This window comes from Jatropha curcas, chromosome 2 (genome assembly GCF_041381405.1).
Source record: "Jatropha curcas cultivar XTBG-Jc1 chromosome 2, XTBG_Jcur_1.0, whole genome shotgun sequence".
Lineage (NCBI taxonomy): Eukaryota > Viridiplantae > Streptophyta > Magnoliopsida > Malpighiales > Euphorbiaceae > Jatropha > Jatropha curcas.
In genome coordinates, this window is record NC_143152.1 from 5575782 (window position 1) to 5596851 (window position 21070).

At 33.1% G+C, this 21070-nt stretch overlaps 4 protein-coding genes across 5 annotated transcripts; 3 read left to right on the forward strand and 1 right to left on the reverse strand.

Annotated features, from left to right (window-relative positions):
• Positions 1-695: 695 nt before the first annotated feature.
• Positions 696-11592, forward strand: LOC105635817 (ARM repeat superfamily protein). 2 transcript variants are annotated; one of them, XM_012218936.4, is made up of 20 exons: positions 696-829; positions 926-1119; positions 1218-1290; positions 1737-1859; positions 2533-2702; positions 4061-4210; positions 4787-4930; positions 5039-5099; positions 5514-5806; positions 6202-6333; positions 6829-6948; positions 7051-7137; positions 7283-7405; positions 7513-7630; positions 7724-7849; positions 8511-8645; positions 8732-8883; positions 9084-9224; positions 10848-11168; positions 11281-11592. In XM_012218936.4, the coding sequence occupies exons 2-20, from the start codon at positions 1063-1065 to the stop codon at positions 11389-11391; spliced, it is 2637 nt and encodes an 878-aa protein (XP_012074326.1). In that variant the 5' UTR covers positions 696-829; positions 926-1062; the 3' UTR covers positions 11392-11592. The 2 variants fall into 2 exon arrangements, with proteins under 2 accessions (XP_012074326.1, XP_020535670.1); XM_020680011.3 differs by lacking the exon at positions 11281-11592 and adding an exon at positions 10617-10680 and having other exon boundaries at positions 10848-10982.
• Positions 11593-12517: 925 nt separating this feature from the next.
• Positions 12518-15423, forward strand: CTF7 (protein). Its single transcript, XM_012218939.4, has 6 exons — positions 12518-12774; positions 13075-13336; positions 13422-13517; positions 13667-13735; positions 14114-14463; positions 14931-15423. The coding sequence occupies exons 1-6, from the start codon at positions 12599-12601 to the stop codon at positions 15070-15072; spliced, it is 1095 nt and encodes a 364-aa protein (XP_012074329.1). The 5' UTR covers positions 12518-12598; the 3' UTR covers positions 15073-15423.
• A 464-nt stretch (positions 15424-15887) lies between these two features.
• Positions 15888-18121, reverse strand: NUDX27 (nudix hydrolase homolog 27). Its single transcript, XM_012218941.3, has 6 exons — positions 17900-18121; positions 17760-17810; positions 17379-17471; positions 17138-17232; positions 16317-16431; positions 15888-16235 (listed from the first exon to the last, which is right to left on the reverse strand). Exons 1-6 carry the CDS (start codon positions 18119-18121, stop codon positions 16095-16097), a joined length of 717 nt encoding a protein of 238 aa, XP_012074331.1. The 3' UTR covers positions 15888-16094.
• A 324-nt stretch (positions 18122-18445) lies between these two features.
• On the forward strand, positions 18446-19886 carry LOC105635819 (uncharacterized). Its single transcript, XM_089717939.1, has one exon. It carries the CDS (start codon positions 18446-18448, stop codon positions 19157-19159), a length of 714 nt encoding a protein of 237 aa, XP_089574065.1. The 3' UTR covers positions 19160-19886.
• The last annotated feature ends 1184 nt before the right edge of the window (positions 19887-21070 follow it).

Below are 21070 nucleotides of genomic sequence, written 5' to 3' on the forward strand. Positions count from 1 at the left end.
ATAAGGGTAATAATATTGTCGTATCAGTTTTTTACCACAGTAATATATTGACTGTTTTGCAATTTATTTTATTAAAATGATATTACACTATTATTTTAATAGCATATTTATAAAATTCAATTCAATTTAACAATCCCATGAAATGAAGACCATTGAAAATTGCCTCTTTAACTAAAAGAAAAAACAAATATCACGTAGAATTGGCGATCTATTATATAAATCATACAATTGTATATAAAACAGTACAACAATAATTTATTACCGTGTTTACAGTTAAATCTCTAATAATGTAAATACATATTAATTATGGTAAAGGCTGAAAATTAACTATCAATATATACTTTTCTACAAAATGATATACAAGAAAGTGTCAAAATTCAATTAATAGTTCTATAGTCATGAAGATTGTCATTAAAACAAATAGAGATTAGGTAATGGACTTATGATTAATAATTAGAAAATATTATTTTGAAATCACCTGTTAGGAATTTATAGTATATTATATTAATTGAAAATTATGAAATGTATTATTTTAATAAATCCATTATTTTGTCATTAATAAATAATACTATGTAGCAATAATGCTACCCAAGAAAATTGGGAAAAAAATAGAAATTATTTGGCAGTCGGTTTTCAAGTATGGTTCGGGTTTATTGAAACCCGGATAGCTAGAATCCAGATCAGGTAGTTCGGGCTTTCGGGCAAACTTGATCCATTTTATTCCAAAGCATATACAGCAAAGTTTCAAATTTTTTTTGTGAATACTGAAGTTATCATCTTCTTCCTGTTAAGAGTTCTCTTCAGTTTCTACTCCGGCAGCACCAAATAGGTTCTTCAATTTCTGTTGCTCTTCATCTATTTCCACATGTAACTCTTGCTATATATCTGTTTAGTTCGTGAAATTTTGTTTTCTTCGTTTTCTCAGCTGCCAAACAGACAGTCAGGCTTCTACATGGCCTAGCGAAAAGATAAACTAGCACGAGCATCGACATTACATTCATTTAGCAAGAGTCTAAATCGAATTTATTTGGTTTTTGTTTAATTTTGTAATTCGCAGTGAAAATGGCAAAAACTAAGGCTTCCTCAAAGAAGCAGCAAAAGCGTGGTGTTGATTTCAAGGTGAGTAATCTACCTATTAACAATCTAATTTCTCTGTTCTGTGTTCCAAATTTGTTGGCTTATTAAGATGGATTCTGTTTCCTTTTCTTTATCTGTAGAAAATTAAGCGGAAGCTAGGCAGGAAATTGCCGCCACCTAAGAATGCTACAAACACTGAAATTAAATCCAAAGGTAATAAAGTGGAAGCTTTATTATCAGTACTATTATTATTTTTCATTATTTTTCATTCCTCCTGTTTAGTTATTTAAATTTTTATTTCGCTGGAAAATATTGTTTCTGAAGAAGAAAGGTTAGATCTTTTTGTTTAGCTGCCAAAAGCAAATAATAGATGTAGCACTCCCTCTTAATTATCGAAAAGGAAAGTTAATTTCTGTGTTTGTTATCTGAATGAATTTTTCCAGAAAACTATGCTTGAAGTGTAATTACTTAAAATTGCAGCTTGTTAGTATAGAATGTTTGACGAGAAGTCAAGAATAAAGCCTCTAGGTTTCATGTGTTCGCAAATACTTTCTGCTAAGTTTAATGGACCCTTTATGTGCTGCTATATTTTCAGTTGTAAATGGCCTTTTGTGAAGTAGCATGACTCTTGAAAGTTAACTTGCATATATTTTGGGCAGCAATTGTTCTTCCTGAGCAGAGTGTGGCATCAGAGAAATCGGGTTTAGCTGTGAGTAAGAAAGGCTTGACTTTGAAAGAGCTTCTTCAACAAACCTCCCACCATAATGCAAAAATTCGTAAAGGTATTTCATCATTGCTATCAAAATATTGAATTATTGTGAAAGGCCTCTCTTGAAGAGTTCAAGCTTGTGAGTAATATCAAACAATATAATCCTTTGGTTACCAAGAAATGTAGGAGAAAGGCAGTTGCATGATTCTCATAGCTTGAGTTTTAAACATTTAGTGATTGGTTGGAGGGAGAAAACCACATATTAACATATGTTATTTAACTTAGAGAGGAACTTATATTCTTGACCTCTGGGCAAGGATTGGGTAAGGAAATATTGAAACTCTAGACTAATATTATCATTGGATATGTATCAAAGGGGTTTAAATGTTTCCAGTAGTGTAACTGAATACTGTTTTCTCTTATGGTTGAAATTTACCTGCATATTTGTTTTTACTATCTACATGATTCTTTTATATTCTTGTTGAAGTTTTTTATTGTTTAATTTTTTTGTCATCATGTGAGTCAGTTGTGCATGTTATTCATAAAATATACAGGTTTCCAGTGCTTCTGTTATTAGTTCATGAAGCTTAGGTTGAACTTATACATTAGTGGAAGTTACTTGAAAAGTTGTCTCTATATTGATTTTTATTGTCTGTATTTTAGCCCTTGCATTTGTTATTCTGTATTCAGCGGCGATCTTGATGTTGATAAGAGTTCTTGTTTATTGTTTTTGGCTCCTTTAAAAGATGCATTGATGGGCATGAGGGATTTATTTGTCAAGCATCCAGAAGAGCTGAAATTGCACAAATATGCGGTTATAGAAAAACTACGTGAACGCATCAGTGATGATGATAAAATGGTTCGAGAAACCCTTTATCAACTTCTTAAGTCAGTGATTTTACCTGGATGCAAAGAGGTGATTCTTCATTTTCTCTATTGCTTGGAAGCTCATATTTGTATTGGATATTTAATTGGACAACTTCAGATCTATAAGGACAGTCTTTATCATTGGTACCATAAATGTTGTGTGGTGATTTCTCTCAATTCTTTGAATTATAATTTTTTTTGTTGGGGATGGGTTGGGTGGTGGGGTTGGGATAACATGTTTCCTTGTCTTTTAGTTATCAACAAAAGATGAGCCAACTGCATTTGATCGTTTTGTTAACGATTATTTGGCTTTGTTTTTGGGAAGCATATTAGCGTGTATCACTTGTAGCTACTGTCTTCCATTTCAAGTACTTGATATGGACTATTAAAATTCTTATATTACTTGAGACCTTGAAGATGCTTGAATACTTAGGGGACATTTGGTTCAGCTGATTCATGTAAAAGATAGTTGATCTGAACCAAACAATTAGGCTAGAGGTGTTTGGTAAGGATTTTAATCAACATAGCAGCTCATAGCTGATACACGTTTCAATCCGCTGCTAATTCCATTAAGTATTTTGGAGTTTTTTCTTATCACCTTTTAGCTGATTTCTATTTGTATTAATTTGGCTATATTAACATTATAAAAATAAATACTAAAATTTTTTTAAATTAATATTTTTATATGATCATTTTATTCATAATTGTTTGAAAATAATAAATATCTATTACATATTATTATAAAATTTTAATTAATAATTTTTTATATATTTAACATATTAAAATAGAAAATAAGAAATTTACTTATAAAAATAAAACAAATTATATATAAAAATAATTCTATACTTAATGGTCATTTTGCATTTTAAAAGCAACCACTTCTAAAATCTTGCCAAACAACCAACATTAAGACTACCAATCACCAGCTATCAGCCACTAGTTATCAACAACTACTATCAACAACTACTATCAGCTGCTAGCTAGTCTGAATAGCTAAACCAAACAGACTCTTAGAATATTGTTTGATAGACTGTTGGATATCTGGTGCTCCTTTGGGGAATGAATTTCCAAGAAAAGGTTTAGACAGTGGGATGTAGTATGTACATTTTGGCTTTTTGTTTAGCAGATATGAATACAACCTTAGGTGAGAATGAAGATTAGTTGTTTCTATTCAATTCTAGACGTCACATTCACCAAAGTCAAAACAAGATTATGTTTCATAGTGTATTTGTTTTCTTTCTTGTCACTGCATTCACAATTTGCGTATAACATTTGCCGCTCTGTTCCTTTACTATTCATTCTTTTCTCATTTTAATGAGACATTCTATCAATAATTACTGTTTTACTCTTTATCATCATTAAATTATCTTTTGCTTTGACAGTTGTTTCTCTGCACTACTTGTCCAGGATAATCAAGGGCCTTTCATTTCTTTAACGATGGCATACATTTTTAATGCAATGACAAATTTAGCAATTGAAGTTCGGCTTATGGCTTTCAAGTTTTTTGATCTTGTTGTACAACATTATCCAGCTGCATTTTCCATGTATGCTGAAAAGGTATCTTACTTTGAATTATGATATTTAGACATTTTGACTGCATTGTTTATCCTGCTAATTTGAGAATCTATTTGGTTGATGTTTGTTTGTATTATAATTTAAGACTAATTAATTTTTGTAGCAGGTGATGTTGCTTGTATAATGTTCTGAATCCAAATGTCAAACTTCTGTTACTAATTTTTCATTTTCTAATAAAAGGACTTGAGGCCATAATATTGTTGAAATTGAAAAGGCAAATGTGGTTTTGTACGTGGTACATAAGTGTATGATAGTTGCTTGAAGGACATCTTTTTTTCAAATCTTTGGTAGATTTCCTGGTTTTTCTAGATAGAGACGAGGGTTTAGGTGAAGCAGTTTGTTGATGCAGAAGTTCTAGGTTATTTTACAGCAAAAGGTAATGGTTTTATAGCAAAAGAGAATGGCAATGGATTGTCAAAATAACCACACAGATAATCAATTCTTAGAAAGAGTACTGGTGCATTCAAACCCTCACATTTTGTCAAATGAAGTAATTATGAACTTTAGTTAATATGATGTTTGCAACTGATGTTATTTCATTCTGTTGTTCATTAACAGGTTATTCAAAATTATGGGGATATTCTACGGAAGAACCAGTTCTATTTAGAAGACAAGGGCAAGCTCAAAAATGTGCTTGCTGGTCTAGTCCGCTGCTTGTCTCTGTTGCCATCTAATAAAATAGAAGCTGACCCATTCGAGAAGGTGCCATCTAGGAACAATGGGAAAATAGAAGTTCTTAAGCCTTTTGCTTTTTAATTGTCCATTGTTTTCTAATAATATATATATATTTTTTTGTTTTAAAAATGATAGAAGGTTCCCAGGCAAGAAATGCTGCATGCTTTTGAGTCAGACATGGCTACAGAATATGCTGGTATTGCTTTGAATCTTAAGCTTAATTACATGCTTTATAATGCTATCATTCTCTCTGCAATTCATGATTTATATATATATATATATATATATATATATATATATATATATAAAATAAACACACATGCACATGGTGAGTTTTGCATTAGCTGTAATGCCAGCATTTGTACCATTGATGTGTGTTCTGTATAAATTTTTTCTTTTTAAAGTATTGTTAGCTACTTTTTGTTTGTTAGCTTATATCAATTAGCTTCCTGCTCTTGAGAAGAAATTTACTGATAGCTGATTGTTATACCTGATAGCATTCTACACATTAATGGTATGAGGTGTGACCATAGTCATCCTCTCTTGTTTGTGTCATAGTCCAAATTTTAGATGCTAATGTGCCAAACCTTCTCTCTTTTTGTTTGTGTAGAGTTTTCTGTCATCATCAATAAGCTAAAGGACTTTGTTCCAGTTTTAGTCAATTGCTTCCAAGACTTTATTCCGTTAATTCATAGTCTACCAATGCTGGATGTACAATCATTTGATTGCATGCATAGCATTCTTAGGAGCATTGACCTTGTAATCTGGTTTCTGGTTTACGAGACCAACAAGGATAATCCAGAATCACATCCTCCTATGTTGGATCAAAGCATCTCATCAACATTACTGAAGAAGTTGCTAGGTGTATTCCCATTCAATCCAGTGCATCACCTTTCAGAAAAGGTAGGAATTTACCATTACTTTCAGTGTGTTTCTCCATTAGTCTGTTCGGTTAAGAAGAATGGTAAAAACTGACAGAATTTAAAAAACGAACTCAAGAGGTTGAACATACTGAAGGATAATTTGTTTTCCATTTATGGATGGATAAAATATGATTAGCTTTTGGGGGGAAAAATGAATTGTCTTCACTATTTTTTTATTTGTTTCTTCTCAACTAAACAAATGGAGATATAATCCATTCTTTTTCCACTGTGTGTTTCCTCCCTTTAAAACTTTGTTAAGTTTTTTTCTTTAGTAACTTGTCTTTCCTTTCTACATGCACTCTTCTAGTATGTCTCAAATTCTGTAACTGTTCTTGCTTTTGTAGTACTCAACTTTTGTTTTCAATTGCTTTGCAGGATGATGACAAATACTTTATATTGAACGTAATGATTGCTGAAATATTTTTTAACTTAAGTGAACTGATCTGCCCTCCTGCTGACTTACAAGAGAAATTTCTTGCATTTATAGAGTATGCACTGCTTATAAAGGTTTGATTCCTCACTATCCCAGATTTTAATTAAAGTTGCATCACTTTGAAATATTACTGTTATGTTCATTGAGAAATCTTTGTCTCTTGGAAATGTTAATATTATTTTTTGAATTTGACCCAATCGATCCTACTCCCTAAAATTTAGGAAACTCAAAACTGATTCAGCTTGTTATACTGGTCTCTCCACTGCAGTAGTCCCATGTTAAAGCATTATTACCTGCTTAAATAACAATAAGGCAAACTGTAAACCAAAAAACTGAAGCACATAATTGCAAATAAGAATTACTTTCAAATAAGAAAGTATTTGGAATCTTAAATAATTTTACATTTTCTCCTTAAAATGGAAGAATGCTGCCTGAATTAATTACTGGAGTTTCTAATGTTTTCTTTCTATTGTATAATTGAGGGATCATCATATATGCTATTCCTAAGTCTGAATTGTGCATTTGGTGATTTATTAACATGTTTATATTTTTATTAATGTTTTCTGCAGATTCGCAATGACTCAAGGTCTGGCAGAGCATTTAGAGAAAAGCAGATACTTGCACTAGTTCCCTTTATCCCAAAACTTGTAGCACAAGTGATTGGCGATTGGAAGTCTCGCCTTCTACAGGTTTGAATTGTGCTTTCAGAATATTATGGTAATTAAATTTCTCTAATTGTGAGATTGTAATGCTGATTATGAGGATATTAAAGAATCAAACCTCAAGTGCAGGCATTTACAAAGACATTCCTCGATTACAATCCAGAATCTTCAGTAAAATTGGCTTGCCTTTATGCAATTGAAAAAATGATTTTTCCTGTAAGTCCAACCCCTGGCTCTCAGAAAAGCTAGTTTCTTTCTCCTTAATTACTCTTATTATTTGAATCTGTACTTGGCATTCCCGTATGTAAGCCACTGAATCTGTGTCCATTTCCCTCTCCAATCTATTTTATAAAATTTTTAGAGAGAAGGAATGCTCTACCCTGATGAAAGTGATTCAGAGCTACTGGATCATCAGATTACTTGGATAAGAGAGCTGCCTCTGTTGTTAATCATGCTGGGTGATAGGCAGTCAACCTCTTCCCAGGTACTTATACAAGTTACAGTGATTTTCACGCATTTTCCCTATACTTGCCATCTGTAACATTTCCTGGAAACACTTGAGTAACTCTATCAAAGCAATCATCCTTGTAGGTTGTGTTGCATCTTCTGCTTCGCGTGGCTCAATGTGCTATGAAGAACTCTTTGCTTGCATTGGAATATGATGACATGCAATACCGTCTGCAAGAGTTCTTCAGCATATGTGAAGAAGGTTAGTCCTGATTTCTTGACAATTTCATGTTGGTTACATGTCCATCTGAGCTCAACTAAATGTTTCCTCATTGTACTCATTTGTGTTTATCAGGGAATATATGCTATGGTCCTTTCATAAAGCTTCCAAGAGAGACTCAAGAACTCTCCATCTGTTGTCTTTATTATTTCTCTCACTTGGATTCACTTCTTTTGAAGTCCATAGCTTCTTGTTGCCTCTGTGAGTATTACTTGTCAATTTTTTTGAAAGTATTACCTAATCTGTGCCGGTGTCCCTGGTACTGAGGCTTTGAGGAATTCACACAAAATAGATGATTAGCTGCATTTTTGAGGTGTGGTGCTTTTATATTAATTAAATTCATATTTGATGTTCATGGTCCTTCCAAGTTAATTATTGACAACTTTCCTGCAAATGCTGCAAGAAATCTCACCTCTATGAATGCATGCGTCTTTTTCATTACTTAGCAAAAATCATCTCTTCAAGGCACAAGACAGTTCATTCTGTAGATCGTAAAATGAACAATTGATCCTGGACGAAACCTGAACAAAATGCCCATTTAAATTTTAAAATATTGAAAGAGAAGTTATTTTTGAGTTTATCTTTTATAACAATCATGGAAGACATTTTTGCACCTTGAGAATAAGGTTCCCCTGGAAGTTGAACACAGTCATTACCTCACCCCAGTTGGTATTTTACTTTTAGGAACATCTGGGCTGTTTGATGTCATAGTCCAATCACTTTCTTAGTAAATTTTCTTACTAGTTTACAGTATGCCATGGCATTAAAGTAGGGCAACATACTAGCAAAGGAGAATACTAATTCATTTTTACTGGCTGTGGTGGAACTTAATGTTTTCTGATCTTCTTTTCCTATATTGCAGGTCATGAGTTAGATTCATTTGTATTATTTCGGATCATAGAAGTTTTGCATTCTGCCTTTAAAGCTGGCCATATTCAGATTACTGACCATATCAGTTTTTTCATCACTTTGGTCTCCTGTTTCAGTGTTTTTCCAGGTAAGTTGAATTAGTTCTTTATTGTCTAGAAAATCTGATCAATTATTTTAGCTAGTTTCTATCTGAAAATATGTTCATGTCTGCAGAAAATACTTCCCCTGCAATGAATGAAGATACAAGGATATCAAATCGTAGAACTTTTAAGTTGTTGACCAGTGTTGTTTGTTCATGCCTGTCGCAGATGGGTGATAAAACTCTAGTTTTTTTTATACTGGAGAAAGTTATACTAGAGCAGTTCGTAAGTTCGTTAAATTAGTCACATTTTATTTCATGTCACAATTTTCTTTACACTGGCTTACTGTACATACTTATATTCTGAGACTTTAATTTTGATAAATTCTTTGTTTTTTCTTTAAAAAAAAAAAAAAATCTTACGGGGTCCTTAAAAGTTCCTTACAACCATTAGGACTTATATTGATATAATGGTTCATATTTCAGTTATTAAAGCCACATCTGGAGAATGCCTGTGCTATGCTGAGGATGCTTGTTGCATTAGACTCCAGGCCCACCAGACTTTCTGATCAAAGTATCATCACTTTGAGTGATTTCCTTTCAGGATATCTTATTGATGTTGTGCATGTAAGTATCTCTGTTTCAAATTAACATCTGTCCTCTAATGATTGTTCTTTTTTTGGCAAGATGTCTCTTTTTATGCGAAGTTTTGATATGCATAACAGTTTTTTTTTTTTTTTTCCTCTTTAGACTTTAGAGCTGGATGCTTATACTTGCATTAATAAAAAGGAAAACCTTGCAAGTTGTCATTAGATGGTGGCTCTGTGCTGTTTCAGCATGCATTAAGCTGATAAAAATTATTATGAAATAAATCTGAAAGGTAGGAAAAGCTGATGATAAAAGTGAACAGCAGATGCAGATAGTTTGCATCTCTGGGGCCATTCAGAATGAAAATAATGTTGTCAGTGAGTTATAACTTTTTATAAATTGATGCGATTCTTAGCCTTTGTTTGGATGGGGGTATTTTTTTGAAGGGAGAAAAATAGGCATGGAAAGTATCTAGAGAAAGGTGTTTTTCATTATTTGGGAAAGGGGAGAAAAATATTAAAGAAGTAATGTTTCACTTATTTTCCACCCAGGCCACATATTTCGAATTTCTCCAATTTAGAGAGAAAATAATGAAGACAAATGAAAAGTTCACTTATTTTTATTAAATTATCCAAATATTCCAAAATAACTAGAATCACATTTTATTATTTAAAATTTAAATAAGCGCATAATTGTCAATTTCCAATAACAACATTATCTTTCCTTCAAAATTTTGCCCTTTCCAAACATAGTAAAGCAAATTTATTTTCTTTTCTTCATTAATTCAAACACAAGGGTGAAAAATAACTATAGGAAAGGAAATGACAATTTCTCATTATTTTTCTCCATTGTTTTCCTTCCTCTCATTTCCAAACAAAGCGTAAGTATTCTAAAACACCTGGGAACATTGTTGCATAGTCAACCTCAAGCATTAGCTAGCCCTTCTGACCCTTCTATGACCACAGACCTTTCGTTGCATTCATTTTGCGATTTCACATTTTATTTGCGTTTTCCCTCCTCTTTTTCTTTTTCTGACACCTGGTGATTTATCAATGAATTACCAAAAATTTCATAAGCTGCATGGGTAGAGATGGAAAATTTATTTACTCAGACATGTTAATTTCAAAACTTGTGACCAAGAAGGCTCAACTAGTGCTAACAGTTAGTCATAATCAAATATCTTGGCATCTAATTTAATTTTCTCTGTGTAACGGGATAATTTTTATGCTGGATTTTGAAATTGAGATTAAGCTTGCTGTTTTAACCTAAATTTCTGTCGTTAAGACTTCAGTTGGATGTCAGGTGCATACCCATCTCACTAGGACATGTTCATTTCTTGTACATTTTTCCTCCATTATTATATATAGAGAGTTATGTGAAAAAAATACCCGGTACCGTTCTGGATGCCTGATGTATGTATGAAATGCACAGAAGAGAATAGTGGGAAATACTAAATTAGCAGGGACCCAGGCTATGGTTTTCTAAATGATTTTAGGTAAATGTTATCTTTTGGTCTTTCTTTCTTTCTTTCTTTCTTTTTTTATAAAAAAAACAGAGAGAAAAAGAGGGTCTATTTTCCCTTAACTTTTTGCTTACTATGTTGTCCTTTTGGTGCATCAATTCCGTGTGATTCATCATGAAATTATTTTTGCTTTCTTGCAGTGTGTTCCAGGAGATGATGAGGAGTCAATGGGCTCTGTTCATGTATTAACACGGGGTTACTATATTCTGCCTTGTTTTTTCTTGTTTGATAGAAGTCCCAAGCTCTTGAATCTGGTGCTGGATGTGATGAGCTCATCGATAACTCAAAGTAGTTCACTTTCATCTAGTGGTCATACTCGTTATACTAGGAGTTACTCGAGTAGGATTAATGCTATTGTTTCAATCCTATTATTGATGCACAAGGATGCTAAAATGCAGCAAATTATTTCCTCAGCGAGGGCCGAGATTGACCTTATTTCAGAAAACATATGCTCTTTACAGGTACAGATTTTGCTCAAACGTACCGCTTAATTGTTTGAAGTTAGCAGGTGCTAGGTCTATGTGATACAGTTTTAATCTGCACTTTATTGCATCTCTTGTTACTGTTTTGCAGTCTTCTGAGGAAAGCAATCTGGACATCGGAGAAAGGCATAGAATACAAAGAGCATTAGACCAACTAAAGGCACTGACAACTTCATTACCTCGGGAGACGCAAACAGCATAGCAAGATGTATTGCCCTGATTTATTGTACCTCCACACTTTGCAATGGCATGCATGCCTACAGTTTTGAGTTAGCTAATATAGATGATTCTAAGGTGAAAATGTTCTCTTCATTTACGCGTGAATATCACTTATAAAATGCAGAAAATATAAGGACAAATTCTTCATCAATGAGATGTGGGAAAGCCGCTTTTTCTTCTCTCACTTTACTCATGATTTTTGCAAATTAGGGTTTTAAGATTAGTGGGTACATTTGAGTTTGGGCACAAACCAAACCAAGCAAGAGTTTCTGATTTTGGGTTTGAATGGGTAGAATTAGGGAATAAAGGTATGGTTCATTGTTTTATTTTATTTAATTTTGTATATCAGTATGTATATCTACTGGACAAAAAAATTTACTGTTTCTTCAATATGGTGATCGATCCGTAAAGAGATAGATGGATAAAGATAGAATAGAAGTGAGTAGAGCCAGCGAGAGGAGTAAACCAAAGGAAATTGAGTCAAAAGGTCCTATTATCGTTCTATGCATATTTGATTATTTTTATTTTTTAAGGGTTAGGGTTATGATATCTTTTAACAGCAGCAAATGTTAATATCAAAGGAAAGATTATTTGTGAAATTGGGAAAAAAAATTCCAAACATTAACCTTGATCTAACTTTCAAATTTGATATTGTAAGGATTTTGAAATTAAATTGCATGTAGCTCGTAAATTTCTTGAATTTAATTAAATTTTTTTTATATATAATTATAAAATTGAGGTTAAATTAAAATTATATGATTCAGTTGGGCTTTTAAAATGATTCGAAACGAATAAATAAATTTTATTTAAATATAGTACTATTATACTTATTGTTACCTTTTATTATTTTTAATTTTTTTAATTTCATGATATTTCTATCGTTCGAATAAATAAAATATTCAAATTTAAGTTCTATTTTAAATGAAAAACTTCCACTTTCTTCATGAGAAGCATTCATAGTAGAAAATCCAAAAAGAAAAAATCATTAAATATTATTCTTAATTAATGTTAATTTCATATTATTATTACTATTTCTCAGCCATTAAAATCAGAATTTGGCGGGAAATTAAACTTTTCATTCTTGTTGCCGCTAAAATAAATTTGCGCCGAAGGGCTAAAATCGCGAAAATATACGTGAAGAAACCAAATGGGTTCTAACGGAGAGAAGAAGACGGGAATTCAATGAATAAATGCAGTCCAAAATAAGTTTCTTCTTTAAGCCATCCACATCGTCGTCTTCTGCAAAGCCCGTTCAGAGTCCTGCTCCGATTTGTCGCGAAGGTGACGATGAATTGGCGCTTTGGGAGAATACTAAACACGAATTTATCAGTACTTACAAGCGTAGAGCTCCAAAATCAGACGACAGGTACGAAATTTCTTTCATATAATCTCCTTCTTGTTTCTCTTTTTTCGGTTTTGATTGGGATTGGGAAGCTGCTTTTTTTTTTTTTTTTTTTCTTTTGTTTTTGAACTTTCATTTTTAATAGTTTGATTTATATCTCAGTTTGGATTCTGTTTGTTCGATGAGAAACCTTAGGAAAGGAAAAGAAAAGAAAGCTTTCCCTTATTCAATCGAGCAAATTATACAGCTTGTCACAACATTTATCATAAACCAAATACGTCTTTTACTTGTTAGTTGAAATTTTTTTTTTTTGGTCAAATTTAGGGACAAGACGATTGAAGCCAATGAAGATACAATAACAAAACCAATTTCAAGGGATCTGAGTTTGAAACCAGAATTATTGAGTTTTGGGAAAGTTCTCAACAAGAAGAGAAACTACGCACAGTTTTATTTGGACTTGGGTCAATCTGATTTCAATCTCCGTACATGTTCGATATGTGGGGTGAAATATGCCCCGGGGGAAGAAGGAGATGAGAAGGAACATAAAACATTTCACAGGAATTACACTCATGGAGTTCAATTCAAGGTATATTTGTAGACACTACAGCGGCTAATTGAGTTTATTTTGTTCTGTCTTCATGATTGATCTATTATACATGTGAATTCTATAGGGGTTCCAGAATGAAAGGGTTGTTGATATACCTTGCAATGAAGGGGGGCGCATTGTTTTGGTTTTAGATAGTGACTCTGCTGCTCAGAGGAATAAGGTTTGCATTTTGTCTTTCAATTTCTCGAATTTGGTTTTTATGTTTTTCAAAAGATAAAAATTGTCGTGAAATAGTTTTGAAGTACTTGATACCTATGCCTTAAGTGCATACAGGTCCACATGTTAATTGGGATGCTACTGTTTTGACAGGTACAGGAGGTTGTAAAGATGATGGAAATTGAGCTTGGAGGTGGATGGATTTTTCGTAAGCTCTGCAAGGTAACAGATTTGTTGAGAACTATTAAATTGCGACCAATTTCTAAGCTTTTTTTTTTTTTTTTTTTCATTTGTTAATTTTTCTCCCATTTAGGATCTATTTCAACCCCAGAAACAATTTCAGTACAACTAAATCATAGTTCATTAGCCTTTGTTTTAAAGGTTTTAATTCTGGCTTCTTCATAATGCTTTGAATTAGAAAATTCCATATACCTGGTGTTTGGAGTATATTAGAATTACAATCCAAAATCTTATCGTGCGGTTTTGCTTTTTCACTTATGCTTTGATAAATTTTGGTTTCCTATCCTTTTTTCGTCTTTTGGAAGCATGACAAGTCTTGATTTTCTTTCTTTGCAATCTTTCTGACCCTGAAGTTTGTAGGCATATCTTTTCATCTGTTCCCACAGAGTCGCTGGTTGTTTAGTTGCTGAACCAATACAAGAAGCGTTCAAAGTCCTTCCGCCTTCAGTAGATAGAAGATCTAATAATGCTACTAAAAAGGATTCAAAATCAAAATGTACCACTCTCCAATTTGGGGATATTATCTTGCACAGAGAAATAACAAAGAAAATACCATCTGTAAACTCTCTTGAAGTATTGGATAGGAACAGCAATGGAGCTATTGTCTGTGAAGAGGAAGCTACACCTGCTATTTGTGGCATTAGAGCAGTCTGGGTCACTCCGTCCAACAGAAGAAAACGCATTGCCAGTCAGTTACTGGATGCTGTGAGGTAAATTAGCAAGCTTCAACTCTTTTTACAATTCTGATAATTTCAAATGTAATTCTCTTATACGCCGTGTTAGAACTGAGTTTAGTGTTTATTATTAGTCTTCCACATATGAGCATTAGATATGTCTAAGTAGTCAATTTCTAATTCCTTGTTCAGTTACAATTTCAACTTTAGATTTTAAAATCAATAAACAAACCATTGATATGAACTCCAATAGAGGTTATAATTTTTCAGAAATCCACTAGCAAATAATTGGTCTTCATATGAGCTTATGTGTTACCATTTCAAAACTTGATAAAACAAAGAAAGTGTGAAAACAATAAACTTACAGGTCTTGACTTTATGAACGAATGAGTGAATACATTTGTCTTGTCACTTCTAGCACTACTTTGGCGGAATTGTCGGTCTGGCTCTTACAATTCTGGTTCAAAAAATTAACATTTCACTTGTGTTTCTATGGAATGCAGGAGAAGTTTTTGCATGGGTTTTACTCTTGAACAATCCCAGATTGCATTTTCACCACCAACCTCAGCTGGAAAGGGATTGGCATCCAGTTTTACTGGCACTGCATCTTTCATGGTATACAAGCCCATTGCTTTAGACGGTTGAATGCTCTCATTTTAGCCCTCTTTGCATTACCCGTTGTGGTTTGGCATATAAGTGAGTTAGAAAATAATAATATGCTTTAATTGCACACTAATTGATGGATTAAAAAAAAAAAAAAAAAAAAGATGGTATGTGAATTTTGTTTTTCTTCACCTAGTCAACAATTAGTTGTGGCATGTTTATGTGTTCACTTTATCCTCGTCTCCATTGAAATTTGTATCCAATTGTGGTAATGTATCCCTACTTACTATTGGTAGAAAAAGAAAGAATCTTTCTTAAGGTTTCAAGAAGTTGAACTTTTTGAGATGTTTATTTTGCAAGAAGTAAACTCAAAAGGTTGAATCCGTTGAGAAATAGGTAGAATTGCTTTGTTTTTCTTTTCCTTTTTTTTTTTTATTTTACAAGAAAGAACAGATTCAAATTTTTCAGCATTGAAGAAGCAATGCATTAGGAATTTAAATGTTTAATTTCTTGAGTGGAAATAGAATAAAATTACTTGAAATGATAATATTTCTAACCTAAAAGAAAGGAACAATATCATATTTTTCAATGTACTTTTAACCTAAAAAAAAGATTTATGAACTTAAAAAGAAAATTATGAACTGAAACTACGCAAATTCAAAATTAATAACCTATCAACAAATGTCAATTTCCGATACGCACATTAGAGCCAAATGAACCTTACATTTTGAGGGATGTTAGGGTAAAAACAGATACAAATGATTCACAAATCAATTATTCAAACTTCAGGTTTCAACGTCTCATCAATAAGCTTTCAAATGATCATCTCTTGATCATGTAAACTTTAATCAAGATCATTAAAAAAGAAGCATGTTTCGATTCTGCTTTATTTCATCTGTAAATAGAGACCGGTAATCTAATCATCCACATGATTGAACAAGTTGCATAGAAGATTCTTATATACGCGGCTAAATTGAATACAAAACCTGGCAAAGCACCAAAAAGAAAAAGGCTTTTTGCTATGCTATCAATGAGATTTACTAAATGAACATTTTGACGCGGGTTTACGATAGGGAGGACTTTATATGCATTTTGGCGTTAGTTTCATTTTGAGCAGAGTAATTCCCTTCATCTTCATCTCCCTGAAGATATGGACCAAATAGCTTCATAACTTGTTCATAAACAGGTTTCTTGAAATCCACAGCCTGTTTAACCAAACAAAATAAGTATCTACCTACAAATATAGAACTTACAGCAAGTTTTTTATCCAGTAAGGTTTTACTCACAAGCTCTACTACTCGCTCCGGTAACATCCATGACCAGTCCTTGAATTCTGGCTTTTCAGATCCATCTCCCAAAAGGTTGATCTCTTCCTCCTTACCAGTAAACTTAAATAGAAACCTGTTATTATTTAAAAAATTGTTTGCATAAGGCAATGTTTAGATCAAGAAAAAGAAGTATGAAACTAAACATTAATGGGCAGAACCAACTCCATATTTGCAATTCTTTTAACATGAGAAATTATTCGATCTTGCTTAATGATTTCCCTAAATTGTAAATACCAAGACAGTTTCCCTAAATTGTAAATACCTCCCTAAATTGTAAACACCAAGACAGTTTCCCTAAATTGTAAATAGCCCTGCTTATGAATTCAATTAACAGAATTCTGCATATCGAAACTAAATTTTATATAAAATCTATATCTCAAATTCATTTATACCAACCAAGTGCTAAGGTAAATGACAAAGAAAGAATACAACTTTTAACAATAAGCAAAGTCCATTTGTAAAGCAGAATAAACAAAATTCTGGGAACAAGTACACAATGGCCGGAACAGGAGATAATCACAAAATCAGGTTATACAACACCCTGCATAATAACAAATAAGCCCCCCATTTCCCTACAAACAATTCCCTGAAATTGGATGTTTTAAACCATTACAAATCATAGCCAACCGATAATTAACAGCAGAAAATACAGCAAACATAAGGAAGACAACGGCATGAGCTTGAATTGATGATAGATACGATGAATAATAATAAAGTAGCTAAAACACACTAGATAGACCATTTCAATGTTATTGCTTTTTGAGAGAGAATTTGCTCACCATTTCTGTGCTTGACCTTTGTAATTTGTACCCCATCTGCGATTAAGTCTCTCTCTAACTTGAAGTGGGAAGTCATAAGTTAGCCAGTATGGAGCCTGTAAATACAAAATCAATATCAGCTGAATAATATATGAAGTAAACATGTCTTTCCATTCTCTAACATGTTCTGCATGACACAAAATAGTGCATGTCAAGACAATTAGCATTCAAGTAGGCAAACCGAAAATAACAAGCTAAATACCTCGGCGAGAAGCTCTGCAGAAGTAACTCCTGTTTCTTCCCTCAATTCTCTCATCGCTGCATTTATAAGGTCCTCACCTTCATCAGCACCCCCCTGTTAAATACAAGCCCATGAGGCCATAGTAATACAAATCCTTCTTATATGTTATTTTATCTCTTCAAGCTCCTCTCATCCCTTAATATGGAAACAACTCAAACGAAACCCTACTCATATTAACAAGCAAATACTTAAATTAAATAGAATTCAAAATTGCTACTCCATTAATTTCCCATCAATTCAACGAAAACAAGCTACCAGTATCTTTTCCAATGCCAATTATTGAAAGCTATATCTGAAGCTAAAATCGAATTTAAACAAAACCCATAAAAGAACTGAATCTACCTGAGGCATTTGCCAAGTGTCTGGTATGTTTATCCTCGAAGCTGTAAAGATCTACAAATTAAACCCAAAAATTACCTAATTAACGAACCCAAACAACTCATTTCATATGTAAAAACAAAAATTCGCCTCAAATTTCTAACCTGTTTAGAGGGATTAACGAGACATATCCCTACATTTCTTCTATACCCTTGAGGAGGCGATTCCATTGATAAGGCTGTTAGAGATAACGAAGCAGACACCTTCCAGGGTTTATTCTTCAACGTCAACAATGGTACGGGCGCAAATTCGCCAAACTTTGAAGGGCAGTTTCGACCTGAGAACCGATAAACTTGGGGATTTCGTAGAAACTCACACGACCCCATCGCGACGCGTCGTTTTTGCGGTTTCTGGTAACTTACTTGGTCCCCAAGTCAGTATATAAACCGTTTTGAGAAAAAACTACATGCTTTCCTCTCACGCTCTCTGGTTATTAATTTCCATTATTCCCAAAATACCCCAACCGCCTTTCTGTATTTACCATGTCATCCCTCTGTTGCCTAAAGGGCAAAGGCTAAACCCCGCCATTTATATATAAGCCCCTCTCCTCTGTTTTCACTTGACAGCCAATTCTCTTCGTTTTCATGTACTCAAAACCCCCAAATTTCACCTAATCCGTGACGTCATCTTGCCGGAATCGGGCGTGAATAATGATGGAGGAGGAGTTTGTGACGGCTAAGTCCATGGGGTCTTCATTTTCGGTGGTATTCTACGACGGCGAGCAGGAGACTAGCCTTGGCAACGTCGTCGTTTCACCTTCCTTGAATTTCAAAGCTTTTCAATCGACTATTAGCGAGAAACTCGGTTTGTCTCCTCACCAGTTCTCTATTTACATGACGGACCAGAATAGGCGTGGCTCCAGAATCCCTGTGACCGGAAAGATTGATTTCTCAGCGGTTTCTCGCGAGAAGGATTGTTTCTTTCTCGTGGTTCTTAAGCGATCGAGGCGCGAGAGGAGGCGAAAAAGCCGCGAAGTTGCCGAAATTATGCAGAACAACCACCGGTTCGATCCACCGGCGAATATGATGCTCTTAAGGCGAGACGGTAATACTATTGCAATCAACACTAACGAGTTTTCAGGTGTTGATTTGGGTCGGGCCGGGTACGAAAGACGGGTCAAGGAGTTGCAAATGGAGAAAGAAAGGTACTTGATGAATATGGGTTTGGGTTCGGGTATGGTCTATGAAGGGCTGAGTTTGGGATCAGAAAGAGTTAATAATAGAACAGTAGTTTGTGACGAATGCTTGATGGCTAAAGTGATGGGTAGAGATGTTGGATTCCATTGGTGTGTTAACGACACTGTCACTTTCGGATTCAGATCGCCGGCGGGCCCGATTGCCCGGCCAATTAAAGGATCCGATTGAGAATTTTTTTTGTTTTGATTGAGGATTTACTTCTGTGAATAGCAGAAAAAAAAAAAAAAAAACAAGAGAAGAGGAAGGTGAGATGATTTGGTGTGGTATAGTGTACGGTAAGGAAGGGTGTACCTTACTACACAAAGTACATGAAAATATATACTGAATCTGACCCTTAATAAGTTAGATTAAGGGGTATAGTAATGAAGGTGTATTGGTATATACGAAGGACATTTTGTGCCTCCAAAGAAGTAGGGATTCTGCTTTTGGCTACATAAAACAAAATACAATTGGGTTGTGAATTGTTAAAATGGAGAAGGTGACATTTGATTTTAGGTTTTGGGTTTTTCTTGGAATCTGGCTTCCAATTGAAGAAGAAAAAGAAAGAGTGGCAATTGATGGTAGGTGCTTTTTGGTTAAGCTTTCAAGTATTGCTAAAAGGATATTTTGGTATCAAAGAGGGCATTATTGATGTTTGATTGAAAAATGAAAAGAGAACTATTCCTTTCTTTTTCTTTTTTTCTTCTTTTCTTTGGTTGTGTTTTTTATTTTAAGGCCAAGGCCTTTTTGTCTTTGGGCATGTGAAGTGTGAAGTGAAGCTGCTTAGCTTTAATTTGTATTTCCAATGCAATAGTACTCAATTGGGGACATTTATTAAAAGGAAAATAGCATTAGTAGTACCATCCTGCTTAACAGTTGTGACAAATAAAATGGGTTCTTCCTAGCTGTTTATCAACTTGTTGTGAATCAATTTATATTTTAATGTCAATGTAATTGTTAGGGCCAATTATGATATGAAGGTTTTAAGTTGGGGGTTGCTACTCTGCCTTTAGGGGAAAGTAAGAAGACTTTTACCTTGACTTAGAAAAAAATTACCACTTTTTATAAAATATTAAAACATTTTACAGAACATTGAAATTTGAATTCATTGTTTTGTAATTCAGCAATTTTAAAAAAATCACTTATTACAAAATATTGCAAAATATTAGAAAATATTGATAAAAAAGCTATAATTTTGTAACTCATCATTTGAAAAAAAAACAAACAACTATCTTTTATGAAATATTATAAAATAATGGTAACTGTGGCAATCGGGGATTATTTGTAAACCACTAACTTTTCATTAAAAAAAAGGGGTCACATTTTACAACATATTAAAAAGTATTATAAAATATTGACAATTGAAGTTAGTATTTTGAAATCCCACGATTTTGACAAAAAAAAAAAAAAAAAATCACTTATTACAAAATATCATGAAGTATTATAAAATATTGGCAGTTGGAGCTATTATTTTGTAATTTGACAATTTAAAAAAAAATAACTTTTTTATAAATTATTGAGAATTATACAAAATATTGGTAATTGGAGCTATTATTTGTAATCCAATAACTTTACAAAAAATAGTCATTTTTTACAAGATATTTTAAAATATTACAATATATTTTTGTAATCGTGCTTATTATTTTGTAAATTGTCACTCTTTACAATAAACATCCATAAAAACTTGATTGCCTTGATTTTCCTTCAAGGCATTATAGAAAATGCCTTTATGTTGTCTTCCAAGAAATGATCTACTCCATTCTCAATCGATTAACGTTCTCTCTTGCCCATATCTTATATCTTGAAGGCAGCAATCATTTTTTTTTTTTTTTTTTTGTCTTGTATTATTTATTACTCCCTCCAATTCATTTATTTGAACTGAAATTGCCAGAAATTGTTCATAAATTAAGAAATGGCAGTTTTTTATTTGCTGAAATTTTTTTCTTTTTTTTTTTTTTTTTTTTTTCTCATTTGCCCCCAACATTGCATTAACTACATCTTTTTTTTCTTTTGAAGTCAACTATCTCACGCTGATTTCATCCAACAAAAGGCATTTAATGTTTTTAATCCAAAATTAACATATTGAATGGAGGAAAATTA

Excerpts from the sequence above, each read along its gene's own strand:
- LOC105635819 (XM_089717939.1), top strand. The coding sequence starts at position 18,446 with ATGATGGAGGAGGAGTTTGTGACGGCTAAGTCCATGGGGTCTTCATTT.
- NUDX27 (XM_012218941.3), bottom strand. The coding sequence starts at position 18,121 with ATGGGGTCGTGTGAGTTTCTACGAAATCCCCAAGTTTATCGGTTCTCA. Across the intron at positions 17,472-17,759 it reads ACACTTGGCAAATGCCTCAG|GGGGGTGCTGATGAAGGTGA; the intron begins GTAGATTCAGTT and ends TGTATTTAACAG. Across the intron at positions 16,236-16,316 it reads CGGAGCGAGTAGTAGAGCTT|GCTGTGGATTTCAAGAAACC; the intron begins GTGAGTAAAACC and ends TTGGTTAAACAG.
- CTF7 (XM_012218939.4), top strand. The coding sequence starts at position 12,599 with ATGCAGTCCAAAATAAGTTTCTTCTTTAAGCCATCCACATCGTCGTCT. Across the intron at positions 13,518-13,666 it reads CTGCTGCTCAGAGGAATAAG|GTACAGGAGGTTGTAAAGAT; the intron begins GTTTGCATTTTG and ends CTGTTTTGACAG. Across the intron at positions 13,736-14,113 it reads TTTTTCGTAAGCTCTGCAAG|GCATATCTTTTCATCTGTTC; the intron begins GTAACAGATTTG and ends TGAAGTTTGTAG.
- LOC105635817 (XM_012218936.4), top strand. The coding sequence starts at position 1,063 with ATGGCAAAAACTAAGGCTTCCTCAAAGAAGCAGCAAAAGCGTGGTGTT. Across the intron at positions 1,120-1,217 it reads AGCGTGGTGTTGATTTCAAG|AAAATTAAGCGGAAGCTAGG; the intron begins GTGAGTAATCTA and ends CTTTATCTGTAG. Across the intron at positions 8,646-8,731 it reads CTGTTTCAGTGTTTTTCCAG|AAAATACTTCCCCTGCAATG; the intron begins GTAAGTTGAATT and ends TCATGTCTGCAG.